Genomic DNA, 26,072 nt, shown 5'->3' with positions numbered 1-26,072 from the left:
GATTCAAAGAACAGCCTGGAGTAGCCCAATCTGTGAGACTCCAATCTCCAATTAAGCAGCAAAAAGTCAGAAGCAGAGGTATGGCTCAAGTGGTATAACATCAATTGTAAGCAAAAAAGCTTAGTGAGAGTTTGTGGTCCTGAGTTCAAGCCCCAGTGCCAGTACCCAAAAAAAAAAGTTTGAAATCGATTAATCTTTAAGTGGTGTTAAGATGACGTTCTTTCTAATAGTATTCTAATATACTATGAATACAAGATTTAATTTCTTGTACTTACTATCTTGCTATGCAAACATGAAAATCAAGAACCACCAAAGTACAGAATACAGAATACATATGCACACGCACATATGTACATGTGCCAATCAGTCAGCTAACCAAAATAATTACTAGAACAAAAGGAAAAAATAAAAATTCAAATGAAAACAATTCCTTATATGATCAAAGAGCAAAATAATATGGTAACTTCTCATTTACATACATCTCAACACTTCAAGAATTAAATCAAGATCTGTGGTCAACTTTTTTATTTCTTCCATGTTGGCAACTGTCCAAATTGGGATGAACTGATCACTATCCATTTGAGATATCAAGTAAAGATCCTTCGACAAATTTTCTCTGAAATAAAGAAACAGAAAGTAATATAACAAGCAAATTCTAAAAAGGCAACTAAAATGCACCTTATTATTTTCACTATGTCTAGGGAAACAAAAACATGCTTTTAGAAAAAACACATTAGTCTGGTGCCAGTGGCTCATGTCTGCAATCCAAGTTCAGGAGACTGAGATCTGAGGATCCTGGTTAAAAGCCAGCCCGAGCAGGAAAGTCCATGAGACTCTTATCTGCAACTAACCAAATGAAAACCAGAAGGGGTGCCATGGCTCAAAGTGGTAGAGCGCTACCTTGAGCAAAAAAGCTCAGAAGTCCTACAAACAACAAAAAAATAAAAATAAAGTATGTTTTACAAACTTTTGAATTCCCAGCAGCAGAGTGCTGGTGGCTCACGCCTATAATCCTAGCTACTCAGGAGGCTGAGATCTGAGGACTGCGGTTCAAAGCCAGCCAGGCAAGAAAGACCATGAGATTCCTATCTCCAATAAACCACTAGAAAACTGAAGTGGTGCTGTAGCTCAAATGGCAGAGCGCTCGCCTTGAGCTGAAGAGCTAGGGGACAGCGTCCAGGCCCAGAGTTCAAGCCCCATGACTGACAAAAAATAAATAAACAAACCAAAGTTTTGAATTCCCAAACATATTTGGTCCAATAGCTTGGACAAAGAATTTTATGGCGGGGCCAGGAAGGTGGCTCAGTGGTAGAGCGCCTGCCTTGCATGCATGAGGCCCTGGGTTCAATTCCTCAGCACCACATAAGCAAAAATAAAAAAGCTGGGGCTGGGAAGGTGGCTCAGTGGTAGAGCACTTGCCTTGCATGCTTGAGGCCCTGGGTTTGATTCCTCAGCACCACATAAGCAGAAGGAAAAAAAAAAGCTGGAAGTGGCATTGTGGCTCAAGTGGTCGAGCGCTATCCTTGAGCTGAAGAGCTGAAGGACAGTGCCCAGGCCCAGAGTTCAGGCCCCACGACCCGACCCAAGGGGAAAAAAAAAAAAAAAAAAAAGAATTTTATGGCACTCAATTGATATAGTAAGAATCTTAATATTGAACAGCAATGTATGATAGCATAATATTAGCTTGTAAACACTTGTAACATCAATGTAAGAGTAGGTATATGAAGAGTAGCTTATTCATGAACATTTTTAAATTCATGAATACTTTTAAATTCATAAACATCTCTATTTTTCATGAGCATGCTTTCTTTACTTCTATATTTAAAATTAAGGTAAAAACTAAGTTACATTAAGAAAAAGTATTTAAAAACTTGTATCTTATATATAAATGTTTTTAACAAACTAGAGCAAAGTCAAATTCCTGATTTTTATTTTTTGTACCAGTCTTGGGGCTTAAAACTCAGAGTCTGGCCGGGCGCTGGTGGCTCACACCTGTAATCCTAGCTACTCAGGAGGCTGAGATCTGAGGATCTCGGTTCAAAGCCAGCCCGGGCAGGAAAGACCGTGAGACTCCTATCTCCAATAAACCACCAGAAAACCGGAAGTGGCGCTGTAGCTCAAGTGGTAGAGCGCTCGCCTTGAGCTGAAGAGCTGAGGGACAGCACCCAGGCCCAGAGTTCAAGCCCCACAACCGACAAAAAAAAAAAAAAAAAAACCAAAAGTCAGAGTCTGGGCATTGATACTCAACTATTTTGCTCAAGGCTGGTCCTCTACTGCTTGAGCTGCAGCTCTACTTCCAGTGTTTGTTCATTTGTTTAGAGGTAAATGAAGATACAAGCTCTAGACTTTCCTCCCTGGGCTGGCTTGGAACATCTCAGGCTCCTGAGTAGTTAGGATTATAGGCATGAACAACCAGTGCCCAACTAAATTCTTGATTTTATTGAAATATAATCTTACTGTTATAACTAAGATGTTGTACAGAGGGGTTACGATTTCACAAGCCATGTAATGAGTACATTTCTTTCTTTCTTTTTTTGTCAGACCTGGGGCTTAAACTCAGGGCCTGAGCACTGTCTCTGAGCATTCTGCTCAAAGCTAGCTGAGTACATTTCTTTTTGGACTATGTCACCCCTTCCTTCGCTTCCTCCATTTTTGAGACAAGGTCTCATCACATAGCCCAGGTTGGTCTTGAATGCATATCTCCGCTTGCCTAGTCTTGGGATTACAAGCATTCACCACTATGCCAGCTCAAATTCTAACCGTTTTTATTCATGCCAAATATTCTTTGAAGCAAATTAGTTGAAAATAGGTACAAGTCTTCGTTTAAAAGATCCCTCTCAAAGGGCCTGACCTACTACCCCATTTAAACGTGCAACCACACAGGTACTTTGAACTCTCCTTTCCTTTGCTTCTACTGTTCTATTTACCTTCTCCCCATACCAATTACTATTAAATATTGCTTATTTGTTAAGTCTACTATTTGGGTGCTCTGGCCAGAACATGGGCTCCATGTAAGAACTTTTTATTCTTGTTGTTCCGTTGTGGGGCATGAATCTGGGCCTGAGCGCTGTCCCTCAGTTCTTCAGTTCAAGGTGAACACTCTACCACTTGAGCCACAATACCACTTCCAGAACATTTTTTTGGTTGCTGATGGGCTGGAACTCAAGGTGCTGAGCTCCTTTGTTCCAGGCTAGTACTCTACCACTTTGAGCCTCCAATTTCCCAGTGGTTAATTGGAGATAATCAGTCTCACAGACTTTTCTGTTCAGTCTGGCTTCAACTGCAATCCACAGATCTCAGCCTCCTAAGTAGCTAGGATTACAGGCATGAGCCACCAGTGCCGGACCATGGAATATCTTGGTTGTTCAAAAATGATTCAATGGAGGCCTCAGGAAGGTAGTTCATTGGTAGAGTGCTTGCCTCACATGTATGAGGCCCTGAGTTCCATTCCTCAGCACCACATAAGCAGAAGAAAAAAAAAAAAAAAGCCACAAGTGGTGGCTCAAGTGGTAGAGTGCTAGCCTTGAACTGAAGAGCTGAGGGACAGCGCCCAGGCCCAGAGTTCAGGTCCCACAACCGGACCCCCCCCCCCAAAAAACAAACGAACAAACAAAAAAAGAACTTGAAAATCAAACCTTGGTAAACATGATCTTTGCACAACTAAAAAAGGTGTAGCTTAGTCTAATTCTCATGGTCAATAGGTCTTTATTTTTTGTGCTGGTACTAAACAATGATATTAAAATACACCATTAAAAGGAAATAATCACCACTATTCTAGTTAATTTCATCTATAATCCATGCAAAACCAATTGAAAAATAGACAAATAGCAATTTTCAAAAAATTCTATACCGTGAGAAACAGAATTCTAGTTGTTTTCTCAGACATTCTTTTAGGTCTTCTGTAGAAATTGCTGAACTTTCTCCTGATAGTAGAAAACAAGAGAAGAAAAGATTAATATCAAGTTATCATAGGATGAAACTACCATACTATACTCAAGCTAAAAAATGTATACAAATTAACATTTTTATTAACATATTTATTTTTGCAACTCAGTTCCAGGTTTAATTTGTTTCAACATATTCTTTTTTCAGATAGATTTTATTTTTCATTTTTTAAATTTATTTTTCAGTCTTGGGGCTTGAACTCAGGACCTGAGAATTGTCCCATAGCTCTTCAACTCAAGGCTAGTGCTCTACCACTTTGGTATTCTGGTGATTATTTGGAGATGAGTCTCACAAACTTTCCTGCCCAGGCTGGCTTTTACCATGATCCTCAGGTATTAGCCTCCTGGGTAGCTAGGATTATAGGCATCAGCCCACTGGTGTCCAGTTTTATATTAAGAATTATCTTTTTTTGGGTGGATCCATTGCAACAATGAGATGTACAAGTTGTTATGTGGAAAAACGAACTTTACAACTTTGGCGTGGGGGGGGAGGAGGGTTGGGTGGGGGGGGAAGGATGGGAAGGGATGGGAAGGGGAAACAAAGGAGGAGGCTACAATGCTTGATAAGAAATATACTCATTATCTTGCCCATGTAATTGTAACCCCTCTGTACAGTATTTTCACAATAAAAAAAAATAAAATAAAATAAAAAGAATTATCTTTTTTTGATGTTGTTGGTCACAGGGCTTGAACTCTGGGCCCTCAGCTCTTCAGCTCAAGGCAAGCGCTTTACCACTTGAGCCACAGCACCACTTCCAGTATTCTGGTGGTTTATTGCAGATATGAGTCTCATGGACTTTCTTGCCTGGGCTGGCTTTGAACCATGATCCTCAGATCTCAGCCTCCTGAGTAGCTAGGATTACAGGCGTGAGCCACCAGTGCTCAGACATTAAGAATTATCGTCTAGGAATATAGTTTAATTCCAAAGTGCTTAACTAGCGTGTGTGAGACAAAAAACTAATTCTTGTCGAGCGCTGGTGGCTAACACCTGTAATTGTAGCTACTCAAGAGGCTGAGATCTGGGGGGAGGATGGGAAGGGGAAACAAAGGAGGAGGCTGCAATGCTTGATAAGCAATGTACTCTTTATCTTGCCCATGTAATTGTAACTCCTCTGTACAGAATTTTCACAATTAAAAAAAAAAGGGGGGGCTGAGATCTGAGGATTGAGATTCAAAGCCAGCTGGGGTAGGAAAGACCATGAGACTCCTATTTCCAATAAACCACCAGAAAACCAGAAGTGGTGCTGTAGCTCAAGTGGTAGAGCGCTCGCCTTGAGCTGAAGAGCTGAGGGACAGCGCACAGGCCCAGAGTTCAAGTCCCATGACCAAAAAAAAAAAAAAAAAACTTTTTAAATTTTTTTATTGTGCCAGTACTTGATCTCAGGATCCCCTGTTCTTATTTGCTCAAGACAGTTAGCTGCTCAACCACTTGAGCCGCAGCTCTGAGTGCTAGTTAGCTGGTGATTAAGAGATAAAGTCTCTCAGATTTGTCTGCACAGGCTGGCTTTTAGCTAGGATGGCAGGCATGAAGTACAAGAACTCAGACAAATTGTTTAAGCCAAGAAATTTATATAGGGCTGGGAAGGTGACTCAGTGGTAGAGCGCTTGCCTTGCATGCCTGAGGCCCTGGGTTCAATTCCCAAAAAAGGAAAAAAGCTGGAAGTGGCGCTGTGGCTCAAGTGGTAGAGCACTAGCCTTGAGCTGAAGAGCTGAGGGACAGCGCCCAGGCCCAGAGTTCAAGCCCACGACTGGACCCCCCCCCCCAAAAAAAAGAAATTTATACAATGTAGATGTGTGGCTTAAGTTGTAGAGCACCAAGCCATGAGTGAAACAGCTCATTGCAGTGTAAAGCCTGGAGTTCAAGCCCCCATATAGGGGAGAAAATGAGGGATTTTTTAAAAAAAGACCATGACCATTAAATACTAAAATACAACTTAGCAACTATGTTGTAATACTGCTCAAAACACTTTTTTTTTTTTGGGGGGGGGGGGGCGAGGGGTCTGTTATGGGGCTTAAACTCAGGACCTAGGCACTGTCCCCAAGCCTCTTTATGTTCCAGGCTAGCACTCTTACCACTTGAGCCACAGTGCCACTTCTGGTTTTCTGGCAGTTAATTGCAGATTAAGTGTCTCATGGATTTTCCTGCCTGGGCTGGCTTCAACTGCAATCCTCAGATCTCAGCCTCCTGAGTAGCTAGGATTACAAGAGTAAGCCACCAGCACTTGGCGTGAAATACTTCTAAAAATGTAGCAACTGCAGGCTCGGAATGTGGCTTAGTGGTAGAGTGCTTGCCCGGAAAGCATGAAGCCCTAGGTTTCATTCCTAAGTACCACATAAACAGAAAAGACTAGAAGTGGCACTGTGGCTCAAGTAATAGCATGCTGGCCTTGAGCAAAAAGAAGCTCAGGGACAGTGCCCAGGCCATTGAATTCAAGCCCCAGGACTGACCAAAAAAGTGGCAACTGAAGCTAAGCACCAGTGACTCTCACCTGTAATCCTACCTACTCAGAAAATTTGAGAATCTCTTTCCCATTAAGTAGCAAAACACACCCCCTACCCAACACTTTTTTAAATTTATTTATGCTCTTTTGTGTCAGTACTGGGCCTTGAACTCAGGCCCTCATAATTTCACTTAACTTTTCTGCTCAAAGCTGATATCCTACCACTTGAGCCATGCTTACAGTTCTGATTATTTGGCAGTTAAGGAGACAAGAGTCTCCCAGACTTTTCTAACTGGGCTGGCTTTGAACCTTTACTCTCAGATCTCAGCCTCTGAATTGCTAGGATTATAAGTGTAAATCATGTGAGACACCAGAGTCTAGGCTGAACACTGTTTTTAGATATATTTCATGCTAATCAAAGTTACAGGAAAACTGATAGAACTTGCAATGATTCCAAGAAACTTGGACCCTTTCAAAGGTTATAATTTGAATGTCTTTTATCATTTTTCTTAGTAGCTTTAATTTCATACTTACTCTGTTTAATAGGACCTCACAAAACATTCTTTTGTGGATAGGGCTGGGAAGGTGGCTCAGTGGTAGAGCGCTTGCCTTGCATGCTCGAGGCCCTGGGTTCGATTCCTCAGCACCACGTAAGCACAAAGAAAAAAAAGCCGGAAGTGGCGCTGTGGCTCAAGTGGTAGAGCACTAGCCTTGAGCTGAAGAGCTGAGGGACAGTGCCCAGGCCCAGAGTTCAAGCCCCACGACCGACCAAAACAAAAACAACAACAACAAAAAAAAAACACATTCTTTTGTGGATCAAGTATTAGAATCCAGCTTTGAAGGGGGGTGGGGGGAGGGAAAGCTAAATGAGAGCACAAGAACTTGAGTTCAAGTCCCAGTATAAGCACCAAAACAATTTATAAATTTCATGTTGGGGTTTTAGAAGTACTTTTTTTTTCTTTTGGTGCCCTTCCTTAGTCTTGAACTCAAGGTCTGGGCATTGTGCCTGTGCTGTTTTACTAAAGGCTAGCTAGCACTCTACCACTTGTGCCAAAGCTCTACTTCAAGCTTTTTGATGGTGTATTAAAGATAAAAATTTCATGGACTGGGGCTGGGAAGGTGGCTCAGTGGTAGAGTGCTTGTCTTGCATACATGAGGCCCTGGGTTCGATTCCTCAGCACCACATAAGCAAAAAGAAAAAAGCCAGAAGTGGCGCTGTGGCTCAAGTGGTAGAGTGCTAGTCTTGAGCTGAAGAGCTGAGGGGGCACCCAGGCCCAGAGTTCAGGCCCCACCACTGGACCCAAAAAAATTTTTTTCATGGACTTTCCTGCCCAGGCTGGCTTTGAACTGTGATCCTCAGATCTAAGCCTCTTGAGTAGCAAGGATTACAGGCATGACCCACTGGCACCTGGCTTAAGTATTGGTAAAAGTTTATTTTTTGTGCCAGTTCTGGGGTTTAGGTGTTATGCCAAAGCTTCATTTGCTTAAGGCTAAAGCTCAACCTCTTGAGTCACACGGCTCCACTTCTGGTTTTTTTGGTGGGTCAGTGGAGATAAAGAATCTCCACTAGCCTGGTGCTGGTGACTTACACCTGTAATCCTAGCTACTCATGAGGCTGAGATCTAAGAATAAAGGTTCAAAGCCAGACCAAACAGAAAAGTCTGAATTTTTTTTTTTTTTTTTTTTTGCAAGTCCTGGGGCTTAAACTCAGGGCCTGGGCACTATCCCTGAGCCATGTGGACTCAAGTGGTAGAGAACTAGCCTTGAGCAAAGAAGCTCAAAGACTGTGCCCAAGCCCTGAGTTCAAGCCTCATTATCGAAAAAAATAAAGTCTCCACTAGATATTCCTGTCACCGCTGGTTTTGAACTGTGATCTTCAGATCTCAGATTCCTGTGTAGCTAGAATTGCAGGTGTAAGCCACAGATGCCTGGTTGACAAAAGTACTTTTAACCACCACCTAACATTCTATTAACAGAAATCTTTGCACTGAAGAAAACAAACTGATCAAAGAAAACAATTTGATCAATGCCATATGTTTAACAATGATGGGAGGGTGATTAGGCTAGTGAATTCTGTTTATTAGTATAACTAGGAAGGTTACCAGAAACGTCATATATTTGGTAACTGAGATCTTCAGGTCCTAAAATCATTCCTTCAGTTGATTCTTCAATGCCTGTAGTATTTCTTGCAGTTTCACAAGATGGAGAATACATTACTTCATATTCCTTACACATATCCTCTGAAAGCTCTGTATTACCTGCATTAAACAAAAGACATGACAAGTGAGTAGGAGCTCTAAATCCTGTTTTAGGAACTCTGGGGAGTTTATCTTCAATAAAAAGATTTTAAAGTATTATACTAGTTGAGGTGTCCACATGGTTTTAGTAACACTTAGTTTTCAACAAAAGATTGGTTTACCATTATGGGTACTCTAAAATGATTAACAATAACTGAAACTTACATAAGCATTATCTAAGTAACAGACTATTCCCATGAAGCAATGATCAGATGTAGGAAATAACTGAATCATGAGGGCTCTGACCTTACCAATGTATTAATCTGATGGGTTCATAATTTGATGAACTATTTGGAAGTGATGGAAACAAGGGAAGTGGAACTGAGTTGAAGCAAGGTGGGATCTAGCCCTGTCATCTCTTTCTCCTCCAATCCCCAAAGTGAGAAGCTCTTCTCCACAGCAAGCTTCCCAAGCTGATGTTAACTACAGCAAAGGCCCAAAGTGACAGGGTCAAGTGATCATGAATGGAAAACTGAGCCATGAGCCAACATAACTTGTTGCTTCTTAAAAAGCTAACTTTCTCAGTTACAGTGACAAAAAGGTGATCAACAGGGCTGGGAAGGTGGCTTGTCTTGCATGCATGAGGCCCACATAAGCAGAAAAAGTGCTGTGGCTCAAGTGGTAGAGTGCTAGCCTTGAGCTGAAGAGCTGAGGGACAGTGCCCAGGCCCAGAGTTCAGGCCCCACGACCGACAAGAAAAAGACAAAGACAAAGACAAAAAGGCTGATTACAATATCAAATAGTCAAAGGATATAGCTCAAAGCTCTGTATTAACTAAAAGTGGAGCTTTTTATTAAAATATTTAGCTCTTACCCTCAGGATGCGATCCTGATGTGGCTGCTGTTTCATGCCAAGAGCTTTCCGTTCCATGAGTCACAGGAGTAGTATCAGGATTTCCTGGAGGAACTTCTTGCCATACTTTGGCATTAGGATTTAAACTAGTCCCTTTAGATGTTACCTGCTAAATAATCAAAGGATCTACTTGTAAATTTTAAAACTGGATTAAAATAATAAATCTAGATAAATAATTTGTTACTTAAATGTGAAAAAAATCAAGCAATTTAATATTAATAAGTAGGTATTATGCAAATATCACCTTGTTCTATTCTGATCAACTTGGAAATAGAAAAATCTTTAATAAAATGTCTATTAAGCCTCTATAAGCTACTATTTAAACACTAATTTTTATTCTCATCTATCTGAAAATATCACTAAAATTTTTCAAACTATTCATTTTTGAGATACTAATGTGTTTGTGAATCTAAAACAATTTTTTGTTATCTGTAGCAATTTCATAGAATAAATTGTTTTAATTGCCATCAAAGTTGTAACACACTAGTTTATTCAAGGTAAGAGCCCTCTGGACTTTTCTGCCCAGGCTGGCTTTGAACTGCAATCATCAGATCTCAGCCTCCTAAGTAGCTAGGATTATAGGTGTGAGCCACCAGTACTGGACTAACTATTGTTTATTTTTGCTCATTTGTGAAAGCTAGACCTTAAAGCTACACAAATTCATGAATATATAAACACATATGTTTGTGGGGGGAGTGGTATAAACACAGAAAAATTTTTACTATGACACTGTTTGGAGGATGAGGGTAAGGAGAGGGAAAAAACTTAGATGGAGGGTGAATAATCTTGAAACATATTGCAACTATGCATGGTATAAGGAATCCTAATGAAAGTTGTTGGTCAACAGTGGATTAGGGGGCTGGGATAGATAGAAGAGTAGGTGATTCTGAAATATATATTGCTCTGAAATACAATGGTGAAACTCCTTGGTACAACTAATACTAAGAAAAACATGAGGGCTGGGAAGGTGGCTCAGTGGTAGAGCGCTTGCCTTGCATGCATGAGGCCCTGGGTTCGATTCCTCAGCACCACATAAGCAAAAAGAAAAAAGCCAGAAGTGGTGCTGTGGCTCAAGTGGTAGAGCGCTCGCCTTGAGCTGAAGAGCTGAGGGACAGCGCCAAGGCCCAGAGTTCAGGCCCCACAACTGGACAAAAAAGAAAAACATGAAGCTGGGCGCTTGGTGGCTCATGCTTGTAATCCTAGCTACTCAGGAGGCTGAGATCTGAGGATCACAATTAAAAGCCAGCTGAGGCAGGAAAGGCCGTGAGACTCTTATCTCCAATTGACCACCAGAAAACCAGAAGTGGCGCTGTGGCTCAAGTGGTGAGCACTAGCCTTGAACTGAAGAGCTGAGGGAGAGTGCCCAGGACAAGAATTCAAGCCCCATGACCTACCCGCCCCCCCCCCCCCGAAAAAATAGGATGAATAAAGTCCAAACAGCTTATTTGCATAGATTGAAGACTGAACAATGAAACCAGTTGAAATTGTTTCAAGAAGTAGGTAAGAGTGTTTGAGTAAGGTTCATCAGGATACATTGTATGCACATATGAATGTTACAATAAAACTCCCTTTTGTACAACTAAGGCTGTAACATAATTACCTTCTATCAGGCCCCACCCCTTAAATGGTGTGCCATATCTCAACAAGGCCACCCTGGAGACACCATGTTTCTTAGTTAGTGAACTTTGGGGACAAACCACATCCAAACCATAGCACTAAAAAATACACCATGTATAGTATTTCTTGAGAAGTAGCACTAAATTGTGATGGAGGGGGGAAGGGTGTGTACTGAGAGGTTTGACTTTAAGAGCCTAATGCTGAAACTCCAGCCACACCTTCCAGGGCTCTTTGCTTTATTTTTCAGATAAGATTCTCTTGCTTTTTTGCTTAGATTGACCTCAGACCATGTAGTGCCTCTCTACCTTCTGCATACCTGGGCTCAAAGGCTAGGATCCTAGGCAATCACTATCAAACTTGGCTTTAGAATAGGATCTTGTCCTAATGTATTTTTTTTCTTTTTTTTTGGGGGGGGGGTCCGATTGTGGGGCCTGAAGTAGCTAGGATTACAGGCATGAGCAACCAGCGCCTGGCCTAATGTACTATCTTAAAGCTAAATTAAACAGTAATTCTAACAACTGAGAGGCAACTATGGGGGGAGAAGGGGAAATCTACTTTATTATCTCTCAATAGTTATATTGATAATAGCTAATTATCAACAGCTTCCTCATAGTTATAAGCATAATGCCTACTTAATCAAATTTCTTATACCTTCAGTCCCTAATCTCATTTGTTTTAGGCACTGCTTTCTCCTTTATTTGTACTCTTATTTTATTAACATTGTATTATAGTCCAGCTATGCAACACCATATTTGATGGTTTTTTTTTTTTTTTTTTGGTCCGGTTATAGGGCCTGAACTCTGGGTCTGAGCACTGTCCCTCAGCTCTTCAGCTCAAGGCTAGTGCCCTACCACTTGAGCCACAGTGCCACTTCTGGCTTTTTTCTTTTTGCTTATGTGGTGCTGAGGAATCGAACCCAGGGCCTCAGGCATGCAAGGCAAGTGCTATACCACTGAGCCAACTTCCCAGCCCCAACACAATATTTGAAATTAGGCAACTTTCTGAAGAAAGAGGCAGCAGGGCTCTAGGGGCTCATGCCTGTAACCCTAACTACTCAGGAGCCTAAGATCTGAGGATCACAGTTCAAAGCCAGTATGGGCAGGAAAGTCCCCAAGACTCTTATCCCCAATTAACCACCAGAAAACCAAAGTGGTGCTGTGGCTCAAATGGTAAAGCACCAGCCTTGATCAAACCCCAGGACCAACCAAAAAAAAAAAAAAAAAAGCAGCAGCATCTAGATCTTCTTTGTATTTAGCTGTTAATGTAAACCAGAGTAGACTCTTCAATGTCTGTGTGAGTCAAATAGCCTATGATGTACAAAAAAGGAATATTTGGCAAACATACCATTCTGTTGGGCAAGGAAAAAAAAATCATATGGAATTCATAAAGCCTTTCTTTTCAAGTGGTATAAATTTAAAATTGCAAATGTTTTACTTGGCTTTTGGTTTCAGAGCTGTTGGCAATATCTTTTTTTATCCCACCCACCCCCCCTTCTGCCAATCCTGGGGCTTGAACTCAAGGCCTGGGCACTGTCCCTGAGCTTTTGTGCTCAAGGCTAGTTCTCTACCACTTTGAGCCACAGTTTCATTTCCTGCTTTTTGATGGTTAATTGGAGATTAGGCTCATGGACTTTCCTGCCCAAACTAACTTTGAACCACAATTCTCAGATCTCAGCCTCCTAAGTAGCTAGGATTACAAGTGTAAGCCAACAATGCTTGAATGTTAGCAGGATTTTGATTTAAGAGATGTTAATAACAACTTCAAACTCACTCTATTTTTTTTGGGGGGGGGGTCGATCATGGGGGTTTGAACTCTGGGCCTGGGTGCTGTCCCTCAGCACTTCAGCTCAAGGCAAATGTTCTGCCACAGCACCACTTTCCATTTTCTGGTCATTTACTGGAGATGAGAATCCTGGACTTTCCTGCCTGGGCTGGCTTTGAACTGTGATCCTCAGATCTAAGCCTCCAGAGTAGCCACCAGCGCCCAGCTCCAAACTCTTATGTCATAATTAGCTAAGGAAAAACCCAACTCTTTTTTTAAATTAATTTTTGTTTAGTTTGGTTTTGTGCTGGTCCCGGTGCTTGAACTCAAGAGCCTGGATACTGCCTCTGGGCTTTTATTCCTCAAAGCTAGTGTTCTATCACTTGAGCCACAGCCCCACTTACAGCATTTCTGGTGGTCAATTGGAGTTAAGAGTCTCCCCCCCTGGCTGGGAATGTGGCTTAGTGATAAGAGTGCTTTACCTAGCATGCATGAAGCCCTGGATTCGATTCATCAGTACCATAGACACAGAAAAATCCAGAAGTGGTTCTGTGGCTCAAGTAGTAGAGTGCTAGCCTTGAGCAAAAAAGAACAAAAAACAAAAAACAAGCCCCTGAGTTCAAGCCCCAGAACTGGCAAAAAAAAAAAAAAAAAAAAAAGTATCACCCACTTTTCTGCCTGGGATGGCTTCAAACTTCTATTCTTAGATCTCAAATTAACCAACAATCCAAAGGTGAAGTTGTGGGCTGGGAAGGTGGCTCAGTGGTAGAGCGCTTGCCTTGCATGCATGAGGCCCTGGGTTCGATTCCTCAGCGCCACATAAGCAAAAAGAAAAAAGCCGGAAGTGGCACTGTGGCTCAAATGGTAGAGCGCTAGCCTTGAGCTGAAGAGCTGAGGGACAGTGCCCAGGCCCAGAGTTCAGGCCCACGACTGGACCCAAAAAAAAAAAACAAAAACCAAAGGTGAAGTTGTGACTAAAGTGGTAGAGTGTTAGCCTTGAGCAAAAAAGCTCAGGGAAAACATCCGGTTCTTGAATTCAAGCTCTAGAACTGGCACCTCCTCTCACGCCCCCCCCCACCACCAAAAAAATCCTATACACCTGAGAACCAGTCATGGTGGTGCATGCCTTTGATTCCAGTGCTCAAGAAGCAGAATTAAGATTGTAGTTTGATGCTAGTGTAGCCTATATAGTAAGGCCCTGTCCCAAACAACAAACAAAAACCAAAGGAAGAATAAAAACAAAACACCTCCAAAATAACCTCTACACCAGGATGCCAGTGGCTTATGCCCATAATCCTAGCTACTCAGAAGGCTGAGACCTGAATGCCGGGCGCTGGTGGCTCACGCCTGTAATCCTAGCTACTCAGGAGGCTGAGATCTGAGGATCGTGGTTCAAAGCCAGCCCAGGCAGGAGAGACCGTGAGACTCCTATCTCCAATAAACCACCAGAAAACCGTAAGTGGCGCTGTAGCTCAAGTGGTAGAGCGCTCGCCTTGAGCTCAAGAGCTGAGGGACAGTGCCCAGGCCCAGAGTTCAAGCCTCACGGCCGACCAAAAAAAAAAAAAAAAAAAGAAGGCTGAGATCTGAGGATGCAGTTCAAAACCAACCCAGGTAAGAAAGTCTGTGAGACTCTTATGTCCAATAAACTACTCAGAAAAGACAAAAGGGTGCTGTGACTCAAGCAGTGGAGTGCTAGCCTTGAGCACAAAGAGGCTCAGGGACAGTGCTCAGGCCCAGTATTGGGGGAAAAAAAACAAAAAAGAATCCTCTACAGTTATAGAAGGCTGAGTCTGGAAGACCTGGAATTTGAAGTCAGTTAGACTATGTTTATTTTATTTTATTTGTTTTTTTGTTTTTTGGCGGTTGTGGGGCTTGAACTCTGGGCCTGGGCGCTGTCCCTCCGTTCTTCAGCTCAAGGCGAGCGCTCTACCACTTGAGCTACAGCACCACTTCCGGTTTTCTGGTGGTTTATTGGAAATAGGAGTCTCCCGGTCTCTCCTGCCCGGGCTGGCTTTGAACCGCGATCCTCAGATCTCAGCCTCCTGAGTAGCTAGGATTACAGGCATGAGCCACCAGCGCCCAGCGACCCTGTTTATTTATAAATAAATACAGATAAATGAAGTTAATTATATACCTAACCCCCACCTCAAAAAAAAAAAACAAACCTGAACTATAGCTAAACTAATAGATGAACCTTAGCAATGTTTATCATTCCCAGGTAAGTAAGGACAGGTCTGATTAGTGGTTCCTTTTATGCAAAATTCTAATTATATATGAAAGGAAAAAAGGGTGCTGGGAAGGTGGCTCAGTGGTAGAGCGCTTGCCTTGCATGCACGAGGCCCTGGGTTCAATTCCTCAGCACCACATAAGCAAAAAGAAAAAAGCCGGAAGTGGCACTGTGGCTCAAGTGGTAGAGCGCTAGCCTTGAGCTGAAGAGCTGAGGAACAGCGCCCAGGCCCAGAGTTCGGGCCCCAGGACCGGACCAAAAAAAAAAAAGAAAGGAAAAAATGGAGGTATTACTAGGCACTGATGACTCACATCTTAATCCAAACTACATAGGAGGTTACTATCTAAAGATTGGGCAGTTTGGGCTGGGAAGGTGGTTCATTGGTAGAGTGCTTGCCTTGCATGCATGAGGCCCTGGGTTCAATTACTTAGCACCACATAAGCAGAAAAAGCCAGAAGTGGCGCTGTGGCTCAAGGGGTAGAGTGCTACCTTTGAGCTGAAGAGCTGAGGGACCAGAATTCAGGCCCCACAACCAACAAAAAAAAAAAAGAGGGGTTGGGGGTTTAGCCCAACGGAAGGGCGCCTGCCCGGTCGGCACAAGACCCTGGAAAAAAAAAAAAACTGGGCAGTTTGAAGCCTGCCCAAACAGAGCTGTGGCTCAAGTGGTAGAACACTAAGCTTTGATAAAGGAAGAAAGAAAAAAAACAAAAACCCTCAGGGACAGTATCCAAGTCTTGAGTCCAATCCCTAGGAAAGATACAAAAATAAATAGACATCAAATTCTTGTTGGCATGGTATCTTTCTATTCTCAATGGGGATGGCTTTTGCAGTATTGGGGTCTGAACTCAGGGCCTCAAACTTGCTAGGCAGATGACCTGCCATTTTAACCACACCTCTAGCCTTGTATTTTTTTATACTTATTTTTTTTTTTGGAGCGGGGGGGGGGGGGTCGGTCGTGGGGCCTGAACTCTGGACCTGGGCACTGTCCCTCAGCTCTTCAGCTCAAGGCTAGCACTCTACCACTTGAGGCACTTCCAGCTTTTTTCTTTTTGCTTAAGTGGTGCTGAGGAATCGAACCCAGGGCCTCAGGCATGCAAGGCAAGCATTCTACCACTGAGCCACCTTCCCAGCCCCTACACATACTTTTGTGATAGGTCTCTATCTTCTTGCCTAGGCATGAGCCTAGATTCCTCCATAGCTGATGACAGGTGTGCACCACCATTCTCCAGATGAGAAGGAGTCTCTTGAACTTTTTTTTTCTAATGTTTTTTTCCATCCTTCCCCTGCCCCCCAGTCTTCCCCGCTCCCACTCCCCCTCCCCCTCTCCTGAACTTTTTTGCCTGAAACTGACCAAGAACCTTGATCCTCCCAATCTCAGCCTCCTTGAAACTAGGATGACAGGCATACACCACCGTGCCCAGCTGGGGGTTGAGAAGGGGTCTTGTGGACTTTTCTGCAAAGATCTTGGGGGCAAGGATCATGGTCTGAGGCTGGATCCAGATTAAATGAGAGACCCTATCTTTAACTAAAGTTAAAATGACTAAGAGTGGGCCTCAAGTGGCAGAGCCTTGCCTGCAAATGTGGAACCCTGAAATCAAATACCAGCTAAAAACAAAACAAAACCACATTGCATACAATAGATGAAGATACTTTTCATATGTATACATGGAAGCTGCAGCTCATATATAATGCTACTGTTTTAAGTGTTTTGCCTTGCCAAACCTCTTAATGACTCTGCAAGGGACAGTAATATTATCTTAATATATATTAGTAATGTCTTCAATTTACAAAAAAGGAAACTAAGAAACAGGTTAAACAACCTGCCTACAGGTACATAACTAGAAAGTGACCCAGTCAAAGCAGGAACTTCGCCTGGCCTCAGAGTCTATTTTTTAATTTGTTTTGTTTAGGGATAGTCTAATTACACTGCCTAGGCTGGTCTCTCAAACTCCTGAGCTCAAACAATTCCCCTGCTTTAGCCTTCCAAGACTACATGTGCTTACCCTCATGCCTGGCTTAATTAAGAGTCTGAGGTTTTTTTGTTTTTGTTAGGCAGTACTGGGGTTTGAACTCAGGGCCTCCCACATACCAGGCAAGCATTCTATCACAGAAGTACATCAGTACGTTTTATCTCTTTCAAACAAAAAGACCCCCCCCCAAAAAATCTCACACTAAATTATCCAGGAGAGGCTCAAACTTTCAACCCTCCTCTACCTCCAGAATAGCTGGGATTACAACCATGAAACACTGTGACCAAATAGTATGAGAGAGCGAGAGAGAAAGAGAGTGAGAGAAGAAAGCGAGATAGAAGGGCTGGGAAGGTGGCTCAGTGGTAGAGCGCTTGCCTTGCATGCATGAGGCCCTGGGTTCGATTCCTCAGCACCACATAAGCAAAAAGAAAAAAGCTGGAAGTGGCGCTGTGGCTCAAGTGGTAGAGCACTAGCCTTGAGCTGAAGAGCTGAGGGACAGTGCCCAGGCCCAGAGTTCAGGCCCCACGACTGGACCAAAAAAAAAAAAAAAAAAGCGAGAGAGAAGAGCACAATTTTTGTCAGTACTAAGGTTGAACTCAGGGCATCCAGCTTGCTAGGTAGTTGCTCTACCTACTACCTGAACATTTCCAGTCTGTAGTTTGCCCTTTTATACATCCTCAAATATTATTATGTCATATACTCAATCACTGTGTTCCTATTTAATTTTTTCCTTTCCACAACTCAAATAACTAGAATATTGTTTTCCTTGCCATGCTTCAGTGCAACTTTCATTCTATAAACTTAATTTACGAGCTGGGCTCTGGTGGCTCACACCTGTAATCCTAGCTACTCAGGAGGCTGAGATCTGAGGATTACATTTCAAAGCCAACCTGAGCAGGAAAGACCGTGAGACTCTTGTCTCCAATAAACCACTAGAAAACCAGAAGTGGCGCTGTAGCTCAAGTGGTAAAGCGCTTGCCTTGAGCTGAAGAGCTGAGGGACAGCGCCCAGGCCCAGAGTTCAAGCCCCACAACCAACAAAAAAAAAAAAGAAAAGAAAAGAAAATTTACTCCAGTCAATTCAATAACAAGTATTTTAATACTAACATTATACACCCTGTGTTGCTTTAACTTTTTTGAAGGGAAAAAAAAGAAAATTCTTGCCAATAAGCATAGAGTGAACCACTGATCTCATGGAAACTTACCATTCAAACTAGAACATTTGGGCCACTTAAATGCATCTGTAATCTCAGCTACTTAGGATGCAAAAATTGAAGGGTTACAATTGGAGACCAGCCTGGGAAAAAGTTATCAAGACCCTATCTCAACAACAAGCTGGGCATTATGTGCCTGCTACTTGGAAAGCATAGGCAGATCATGGTCCAAAGCCAGAACAAAGCAAAACACCCACCTCCATCCAATAAATAACTAAAGAACAAAAGGACTGGGAGTATGGTTTAATATGAAAGCACCTATAGAGCAAGTGCAAGGCCCCTAATTCTGTTGTACTGTGCCTCAACTCCATTTTGAGAATAACATAGAATGTCTGTCCTAGTTAATAAGTATAAGCTATAAACACCGAGGACAAAACAGTAAGAAGCATAGTCATCTATCTGTTTATCCTATGTGTTACACAAACTTTCCATTGCTCCTGATTTTTCTACCCTGTCAAGAAAATCCTTACCTCTGAAATATGGCTTTATGCCTGAGTTCATACTCAACCCTAGTAATATTCATTCAAGTGTTCTTCTGTCTTAGGTTTAAAGCCAGCCATGTGCTGGGTGCTGGTGGCTTATACATATAATCCTAGCTACTCTAAAAGGCTAAAAATTGAGGATCATGGTTTGAAGCTAGACCACGCAGAAAGTCTATGACTCTTATCTCCAATTAAAAACAAAAAAGCCAGGGCTGAGAAGTTGGCTCAATGGTAAGAGTGCTTGGCTCACATGCATAAAAGCCCCTGGGCTTGATTCCTCAGCACCACATTAACAGAAAAAGCTGGAAGTAGCTCTGTGGCTCAAGTGGTAGGGCGCTAGCCTTGAGCTGAAGAGCTGAGACACAGCTCCCAGGCCCAGAGTTCAGGCCCAACAACACACGCACGCACGCACGCACGCCAACAGTGGAGCTGTGGCTCAAGAACAACCAACCTTGGGCAAAAAAGCTAAGTAATGGACAGAAACAAGCTGAGTTCAAGCCCCAGTACATTCATATTCTGTCTCTGTCTCTGTCTCTGTCTCTGTCTCTGTCTCTCTCTCTCTCTCTCTCACACACACACACACACACACACACACACACACACACACACACACACACACACACACACACACACACACACACACACACACACACACACACACACACACACACACACACACACACACACACACACACACACACACACTACAGCCAGTCATTTATAAAGGGAAATTCTATGAACAAAAGATTGGCCTATTAGATAGTCTGACAAAGTAAGTCAAGAAAGGAAAGATGAATATGTGATACCTAAACATTCTTCTTACATTTACATTAGAATTTTTGTTTTGTTTTGTTGGCCATGGGTTCTTAAACTCTGGGCTTGGGCACTGTCCCTCAGCTCTTCAGCTCAAGGCTAGTGCTCTGCCATTTAAGCCACAGTACCACTTCCAGTTTTCGGTGGTTAATTGGAGATAAGAGTCTCACAGACTGTCTTGCCCCAGCTGGCTTTGGACCGCAATCCTCAGTTCTCATCCTCAGATCTCGGCCTCTTGAGTAGCTAGGATTACAGGCATGAGCCACTGGCATCTAGCTTAGCAAAAAAATTAAGAGTATAGAGAACCACCTGTACTTTTTCAGTTATATTCATTTAAAAATTACATATAAACATCAACTTTCAAATACCACAATTTTCATTTTTTTAATATTTTGCTTGTCCAAAACATGCTCTTCAACTATAAAATTTTTTTTTTGTTTTGTTTTGCAACAGCCCAAACTGCCTTAGGCAGCCCTGGATGACCTCAAACTCATTATCCTTCTACTTAACTTTCCCAAATACAGGCATATACCATTATACCCAGCTGAAAGTATGTTCTTCTACTACTTGAAAAAAAAAAAAAAAAAGCAGCTGGGTGCCTGTGGCTCATGACTATTATCCTAGCTACTCAGGAGGCTGAGATCTGAGGATCGCAGTTCAACACCAGCTTGGGCAGGAAAATCTGTGAGTCTCTTACTGCCAATTAATCACCAGAAAAGTGGAAGTGGTGTTGAGGCTCAAGTGGTAGAACACTCACCTTAAGCTGAAGAGCTGAGGGAGAGTCCAGGTCCAGAGTTCAAGCCCCATGACTGACAAAAAAAAATTATTAATAATAATAATAGTAAAAGCAATTAACTATTATGGTTGGCTTGCCCAAAAAATAAGAATTAGTAAAGAGGCAGAGATTAGTGAAAAGGCTGAAATTAAAGCACAAGTTAGAAAATGAAAATGTGGCTCAGGTGGCAGAGAACTAGCCTAGAGCAAAATTGCCAAATGAGAGTGAGGCCCTTATTTAAGCTCCTGTATTAAAACAAACAAACAAAGAAAGAAAGAAAGAAAGAAAGAAAGAAAGAAAGAAAGAAAGAAAGAAAGAAAGAAAGAAAGAAAGAAAGAAAAAGAAAGGAAGGAAGGAAGGAAGGAAGGGAAGGGTTGGGAAGGTGTCTCAGTGGTAGAGTGATTGCCTTGCATGCAGGAGGCCCTGGATTTGATTCCTCAGCACCACAAAAGCAGAAAAAGCTGGAGGTGACACTGTGGCTCACGTAGTAGAGCGCTAGCCTTGAGCTGAAGAGCTGAGGGACAGCACCCAGGCCCAGAGTTCAGGCCCCATGACCGGCAAAAAAAGAAAAAAAAAAAAAAAAAAGGAAAATACCTACAAAAGTTACTTGTCAGCCGAGCACTGGTGGCTCAAGCCTGTAATCCTAGCTACTCAGAAGGCTGAGATTTGAGAATCATGGTTCAAAGCCAGCTTGGACAGGAAAGTTGGTGAGACTTGTTTTTTTTGTCGGTCGTGGGGCTTGAACTCTGGGCCTGAGCGCGGTCCCTCAGCTCTTCAGCTCAAGGCTAGCGCTCTACCGTGTAGCCACAGAGCCACTTCCAGTTTTCTAGTGGTTTATTGGAGATAAGAGTCTCACAGGGGCTGGGAAGGTGGCTCAGTGGTAGAGCGCTTGCCTTGCATGCATGAGGCCCTGGGTTCGATTCCTCAGCACCACATATGCAGGGAAAAAAAAGCCGGAAGTGGCGCTGTGGCTCAAGTGGTAGGGCGCTAGCCTTGAGGTGAAGAGCTGAGGGGAAAGTGCCCAGGCCCAGAGTTCAGGCCCACGACTGGACCCAAAAAAAAAAAAAAAAAAAAAAAAGAGTCTCACAGACTTTCCTGCCCGTGCTGGATTTGAACTGGGACCCTCAGATCTCAGCCTCCGGGGTAGCTAGGATTACAGGCGGGACCCTTAGGGCCCGAGTGGTACATTTCTTATCAAGCACTGTTGCCTCCGCCTTTGTTTCCCCATATTACCCCTTCCCCTCTCTGTCTGTGAGACTCTTCTCTCCAATAATCCACCAGAAAACCAGAAGTGGTGTTGTGGCTCAAGTGGTAGAATGTGTGCCTTGAGCTGAGAAGCTGAGGGACAGCACCTAGGCCCAGAGTTCAAGTACCATGACCAACAAAAATAAATAAATAAATTTTAAAAAAATTAAAAAATCCTGTTAATAGAAAATGTGAAGTACTATACTTGGGATAAAAGGTATAATACTACCATTTATTTACTTGCTTATTTAAGATCAGCTGGTTAAATCTCCTACTTTCTATTTCATGTCTAAGCCTTGTAACCTAAAATATTGAATACTATTATCTAAAAAAGCATTAATCACTAGTCAGAAAGCTTATTTAATGGTAAAATTAGTTGTCAAATTATGAAATGCAAAGAAAGGAAAATGAGGAGCTATTATTTAATAAGTTTCTGGAGGGGTTTTTTTTTTATTATTTTATTATAAAAATGCTGTACAGGAGTCTGGAGTTTTTTTGAGACAAGATCTTACTATATAACCCAGACTGTCTACCTAGAACTCTGAAACCTACCTCAGCTTCCCAAGTGTTGATATTACAGGTATACACCACAATGGTTAGCTGGGTTTCAGTTTTCCCAAAAGAAATTAGTTCTGATGTAGACAGTGGTGATGGTTTGTACAACCATGTGAATGTGATAGCACAAATAGAAGGTACATACTGCTGTTTCAAACTTAAAGACAGGTTATTTCTGACAACTTTATGAATTACCTAAACTCTTCTTTAACCTTTCTTTTCAGAGACACTATCTTTTCAGGGCTAATAATTTAAAAACTTAAAAAAAAAAGCCAGGTGCCAGTGGCGCACACCTGTAATCCTAGCTACTTAGAAGGCTGAGATCTGAGGATCAAAGTTCAAAGCCAGCCCAGGCAGGAAAGTCCCTGAGACCCTTTATCTCCAATAAACCACCAGAAAACTGGGAGTGGCACTATAGCTCAAGTGGTAGAGCGCTAGCCTTGAGCTGAAGAGCTGAAAGACAGCTCTCAGGCCCAGAGTTCAAGCCCCATGACTGGCCAAAAAAAAAAAAAAAAAAGACTATCAGAGGTCTGGGAAGATGGTTCAGTGGTAGAGTGCTTGCCTTGCATGCATGAGGCCCTGGGTTTGATTCCTCTGCACCACAGAAGCAGAAAAAGCCGGAAGTGGTGCTGTGGCTCAAGTGGTAGAGTGCTATCCTTGAGCTGAGGGACAGCACCCAGGCCCAGAGTTCAGGCCCACGACCAACAACAACAAAAAAGACTATTAGAAAAAGAAAGTTCTAATTCGAGCTTCAACATTAGTTATAATCTTGGGAAAGTTTTAGGCCCCTGTACTTTAGTTCCTTTACTTCTAAAATGGGACTAGTATGTCAAACAGACTGTTAAGCTTCAGTAGGTAGGTTAGATATATATGTATACAAGAGATATATATGTATCTATGTATGTATGTACACAAGATATATACATGGATACAAAGGAACAACTAATTAACCTGACCTATAGTAAGAACTATACATATTTCCCTATTACTATAGTAATATTTAGTCATACTGTTTCTTAAATGCTAATTTAATGTTTCGTAAATACTATTTTAGCAAAAGGCCTAGTTAAGCCCCTACTACTATCAAAAAAGATATTAAAAATATATAAGGACCACAAAGTACAGCAACTGAAAATAGTTATCAAAATATTTTTAAAAGTCTAATATGATAATAAAAATGCTTTAATATTGTCAAGTGCCAGTCAGTGGCTTACACCTGTAATCCTAGCTACTCAGGAGGCCAAGATCTGAGGATAGAAGTTTGAAGCCAGCCTGGACAGAAAAATCCATGAGACTCTTATCACCAATTAGCCACCAGAAAACTCAAAGTGGACTGTGGTTCAAAGTGCTACAGGCCTAGTTTTAAGCACAAAGCTCAGGAACAGCACCCAGATCCTGAGTTCAAGTCCCACAACCAAAAAAAAAAACCTACCTGATTTCTCTATTAACAAAGTCACAGAGCCTGTTACTACCATTAAAATGTAAAGATTCTAGATTTTAGTTAGAAGCTAGGTAAAGCAAATGGGAAAGCTTTTCCTCATCCAAGCTTACACACTCCTTCAGTTCTACCCAACAACCTACATTAAGAATCACTGCCTGGGGGCTGGGAAGTTGGCTCAGTGGTAGAGCGCTTGCCTTGCATGCCTCAGGCCCTGGGTTCAATTCCTCAGCACCACATAAGCAAAAAGAAAAAAGCCGGAAGTGGTGCTGTACCTCAAGTGGTAGAGCACTAGCCTTGAGCTGAAGAGCTGAGGGACAGCGCCCAGGCCCAGAGTTCAGGCCCCACGACCGGACCAAAAAAAAAAAGAATCACTGCCTGCCAGGCTCTGGTGGCTCACACCTGTAATCCTAGCTAATCAGGAGGCTGAGATCTGAGAGCTGCAGTTCCAAGCCAGCCCAGGCAGGAAAGTCCATGAGACTCTTATCTCCAATTAACCACCAGAAAACCAGAAGTGGTGCTGTGGCTCAGTGGTAGAGAGTTCGCCTAGAGCTGAAGAGTGCCCAGGCCCAGAGTTCAAGCCCAGGACCAACCAACAACAACAACAACAACAACAAAAATCATTGCCTTGGGGCTGGGAATGTGGCTTAGTGCCTAGCAGGCAGGAAGCACTGGGTTTAATTCCTCAGTACCATACAAACAGAAAAGGCTGATGTGGCACTGTGGTTCAAGTGGTAGAGTGAGCAAAAGAAGTTCAGGACATTGCCCAGGCCTTGGGTTCAAGCCCTAGGATTTGGGGGGGGGGGGGTGGGGGGGGAGGGAGAAGAACCACTCCCTTAAGGGAAATTGCAAAAGTAAGTTGTAAAAGGAAGAGAGTTGTGTTCTACAAGCCAGACTTCAAACTTTAGTCCCTGAATAACTGAATAACTTTTAGATATCTAAATTGTTTGGTTCCCTCATTGAGAATAATGCCTATATCATGAAGTTGTAAGAATCAATATCAGAGAGGACTTTAAGAGTAGCTCAATGGTAGAGTACCTGCTCAATCCCTACACACACACACACACACACACACACACACACACACACACACACACACACACACACACACACACACACACACACACACACACACACACACACACACACACACACACACACACACACACCTGTTGTTTCTGATTTTTTTTTTCAAGGATAGTGCTTCTACCACTTGGAGCCACAGCTCTACTTCCAATTGAGTAAAAGAAGCTGGGGGACAGTATCCAAGCCCTGAATTCAAGTCCCAGGACTGGCACCAAAATAAAAAATAAAGTGTTTGGAGGGGCTGGAAAGTTGGCTCAGTGGTAGAGCGCTTGCCTTGCATGCATGAGGCCCTGGGTTCGATTCCTCAGCACCACATAAGCAAAAAGAAAAAAGCTGGAAGTGGCGCTGTGGCTCAAGTGGTAGAGCGCTACCTTTGAGCTGAAGAGCTGAGGGACAGCGTCCAGGCCCAGAGTTCAGGCCCCATGACCGGACGGACCCCCCCCCCCAAAAAAAAGTGTTTGGAAGATTTGGAAGAAACAAAAAATTAAGAAAGAAAACAACCGGGGCTGGGAAGTTGGCTCAGTGGTAGAGTGCTTGCCTTGCATGTATGAGGCCCTGGGTTTAATTCCTCAGTACCACATAAGCAGAAAAAAAGCCGGAAGTGGCACTGTGGTTCAAGTGGTAGAACGCTAGCCTTGAGCTGAAGGACAGGGCCCAGGCCCAGAGTTCAAGCCTCACGGCTGACAAAAAGAAAGAAAGAAAGAAACAACAGGGTTGTTTATTTGGCTTAGTTGGCAAAGCACAAGCCAGAGTGAGAATATCATGTATTGAGTTTGAGTCTTGGTCTTGGACCAAAAAAGAAAGTAAAGATTTGCTTGGAATATTCCAATAAATGTTTATTATTAAGGTTGGACATATTCTAGGGTAGCAGTGTCTTTTTAAAACCCAACTTAAGCTGGGCTCACATCTGTAACCCTAGCTACTCAGGAGGCTAAGATCTAAGGATCAAGGATCATGGTTCTAGGCTAGCCCAGGCAGGAAGAAAGTTGATGAGACTTATCTCCAACTAACCACCTGGAAAAACGGAAGCAGAGCTGTGGCTCAAAAGTAGTAGAATTGTAGCCTTGAGCAGAAAATATCAAGGACAGTGTTCAGGCCCTGAATTCAAGCCCCACAACCATGCCGTCCACCCCCCCCCCCAATTAATTAACTAAAACCTAACATGGTGGGAGCTGTGCCCTACTCGGACAGCTGAGATCTAAGGATCCTTGTTCAAAGCCAGCCTGGGAGGTAAATCTAAGACACATTCATCTCCAATTAACTAGCAAAAAAAAAAAAAGAGCTGTAAGTGAAGGTATGGCTCAAGTAAAAAATAGGGTGTGAGAATAAGAGGCGGAGTTCAAATCCCAGTATTTC

At 42.7% G+C, this 26,072-nt stretch overlaps 1 protein-coding gene across 5 annotated transcripts in view; it reads right to left on the bottom strand.

The window, feature by feature from the left end:
• The window catches only part of Larp4 (La ribonucleoprotein 4), a 174,167-nt gene that overhangs the window by 32,170 nt on the left and 115,925 nt on the right, over positions 1-26,072 (bottom strand). For 4 of the 5 annotated variants that reach the window (XM_070040924.1, XM_070040921.1, XM_070040925.1 and 1 more), the window contains 4 exons: positions 9,496-9,643; positions 8,488-8,643; positions 3,851-3,923; positions 480-616 (listed from right to left, as the gene is read on the bottom strand). In XM_070040924.1, the coding sequence (XP_069897025.1) occupies positions 480-616; positions 3,851-3,923; positions 8,488-8,643; positions 9,496-9,643 (514 nt within the window). The remainder of the gene's footprint in view (positions 1-479; positions 617-3,850; positions 3,924-8,487; positions 8,644-9,495; positions 9,644-26,072) is intronic. The other variant, XM_070040922.1, reaches the window with a different exon arrangement.

Source organism: Dipodomys merriami, unplaced genomic scaffold, assembly GCF_024711535.1.
Source record: "Dipodomys merriami isolate MVZ:Mamm:240054 unplaced genomic scaffold, mDipMer1.0.p SCAF_10, whole genome shotgun sequence".
Lineage (NCBI taxonomy): Eukaryota > Metazoa > Chordata > Mammalia > Rodentia > Heteromyidae > Dipodomys > Dipodomys merriami.
The sequence above is the reverse complement of the archived record's forward strand: the minus strand, read 5'-3'. Positions and strand labels throughout refer to the sequence as shown.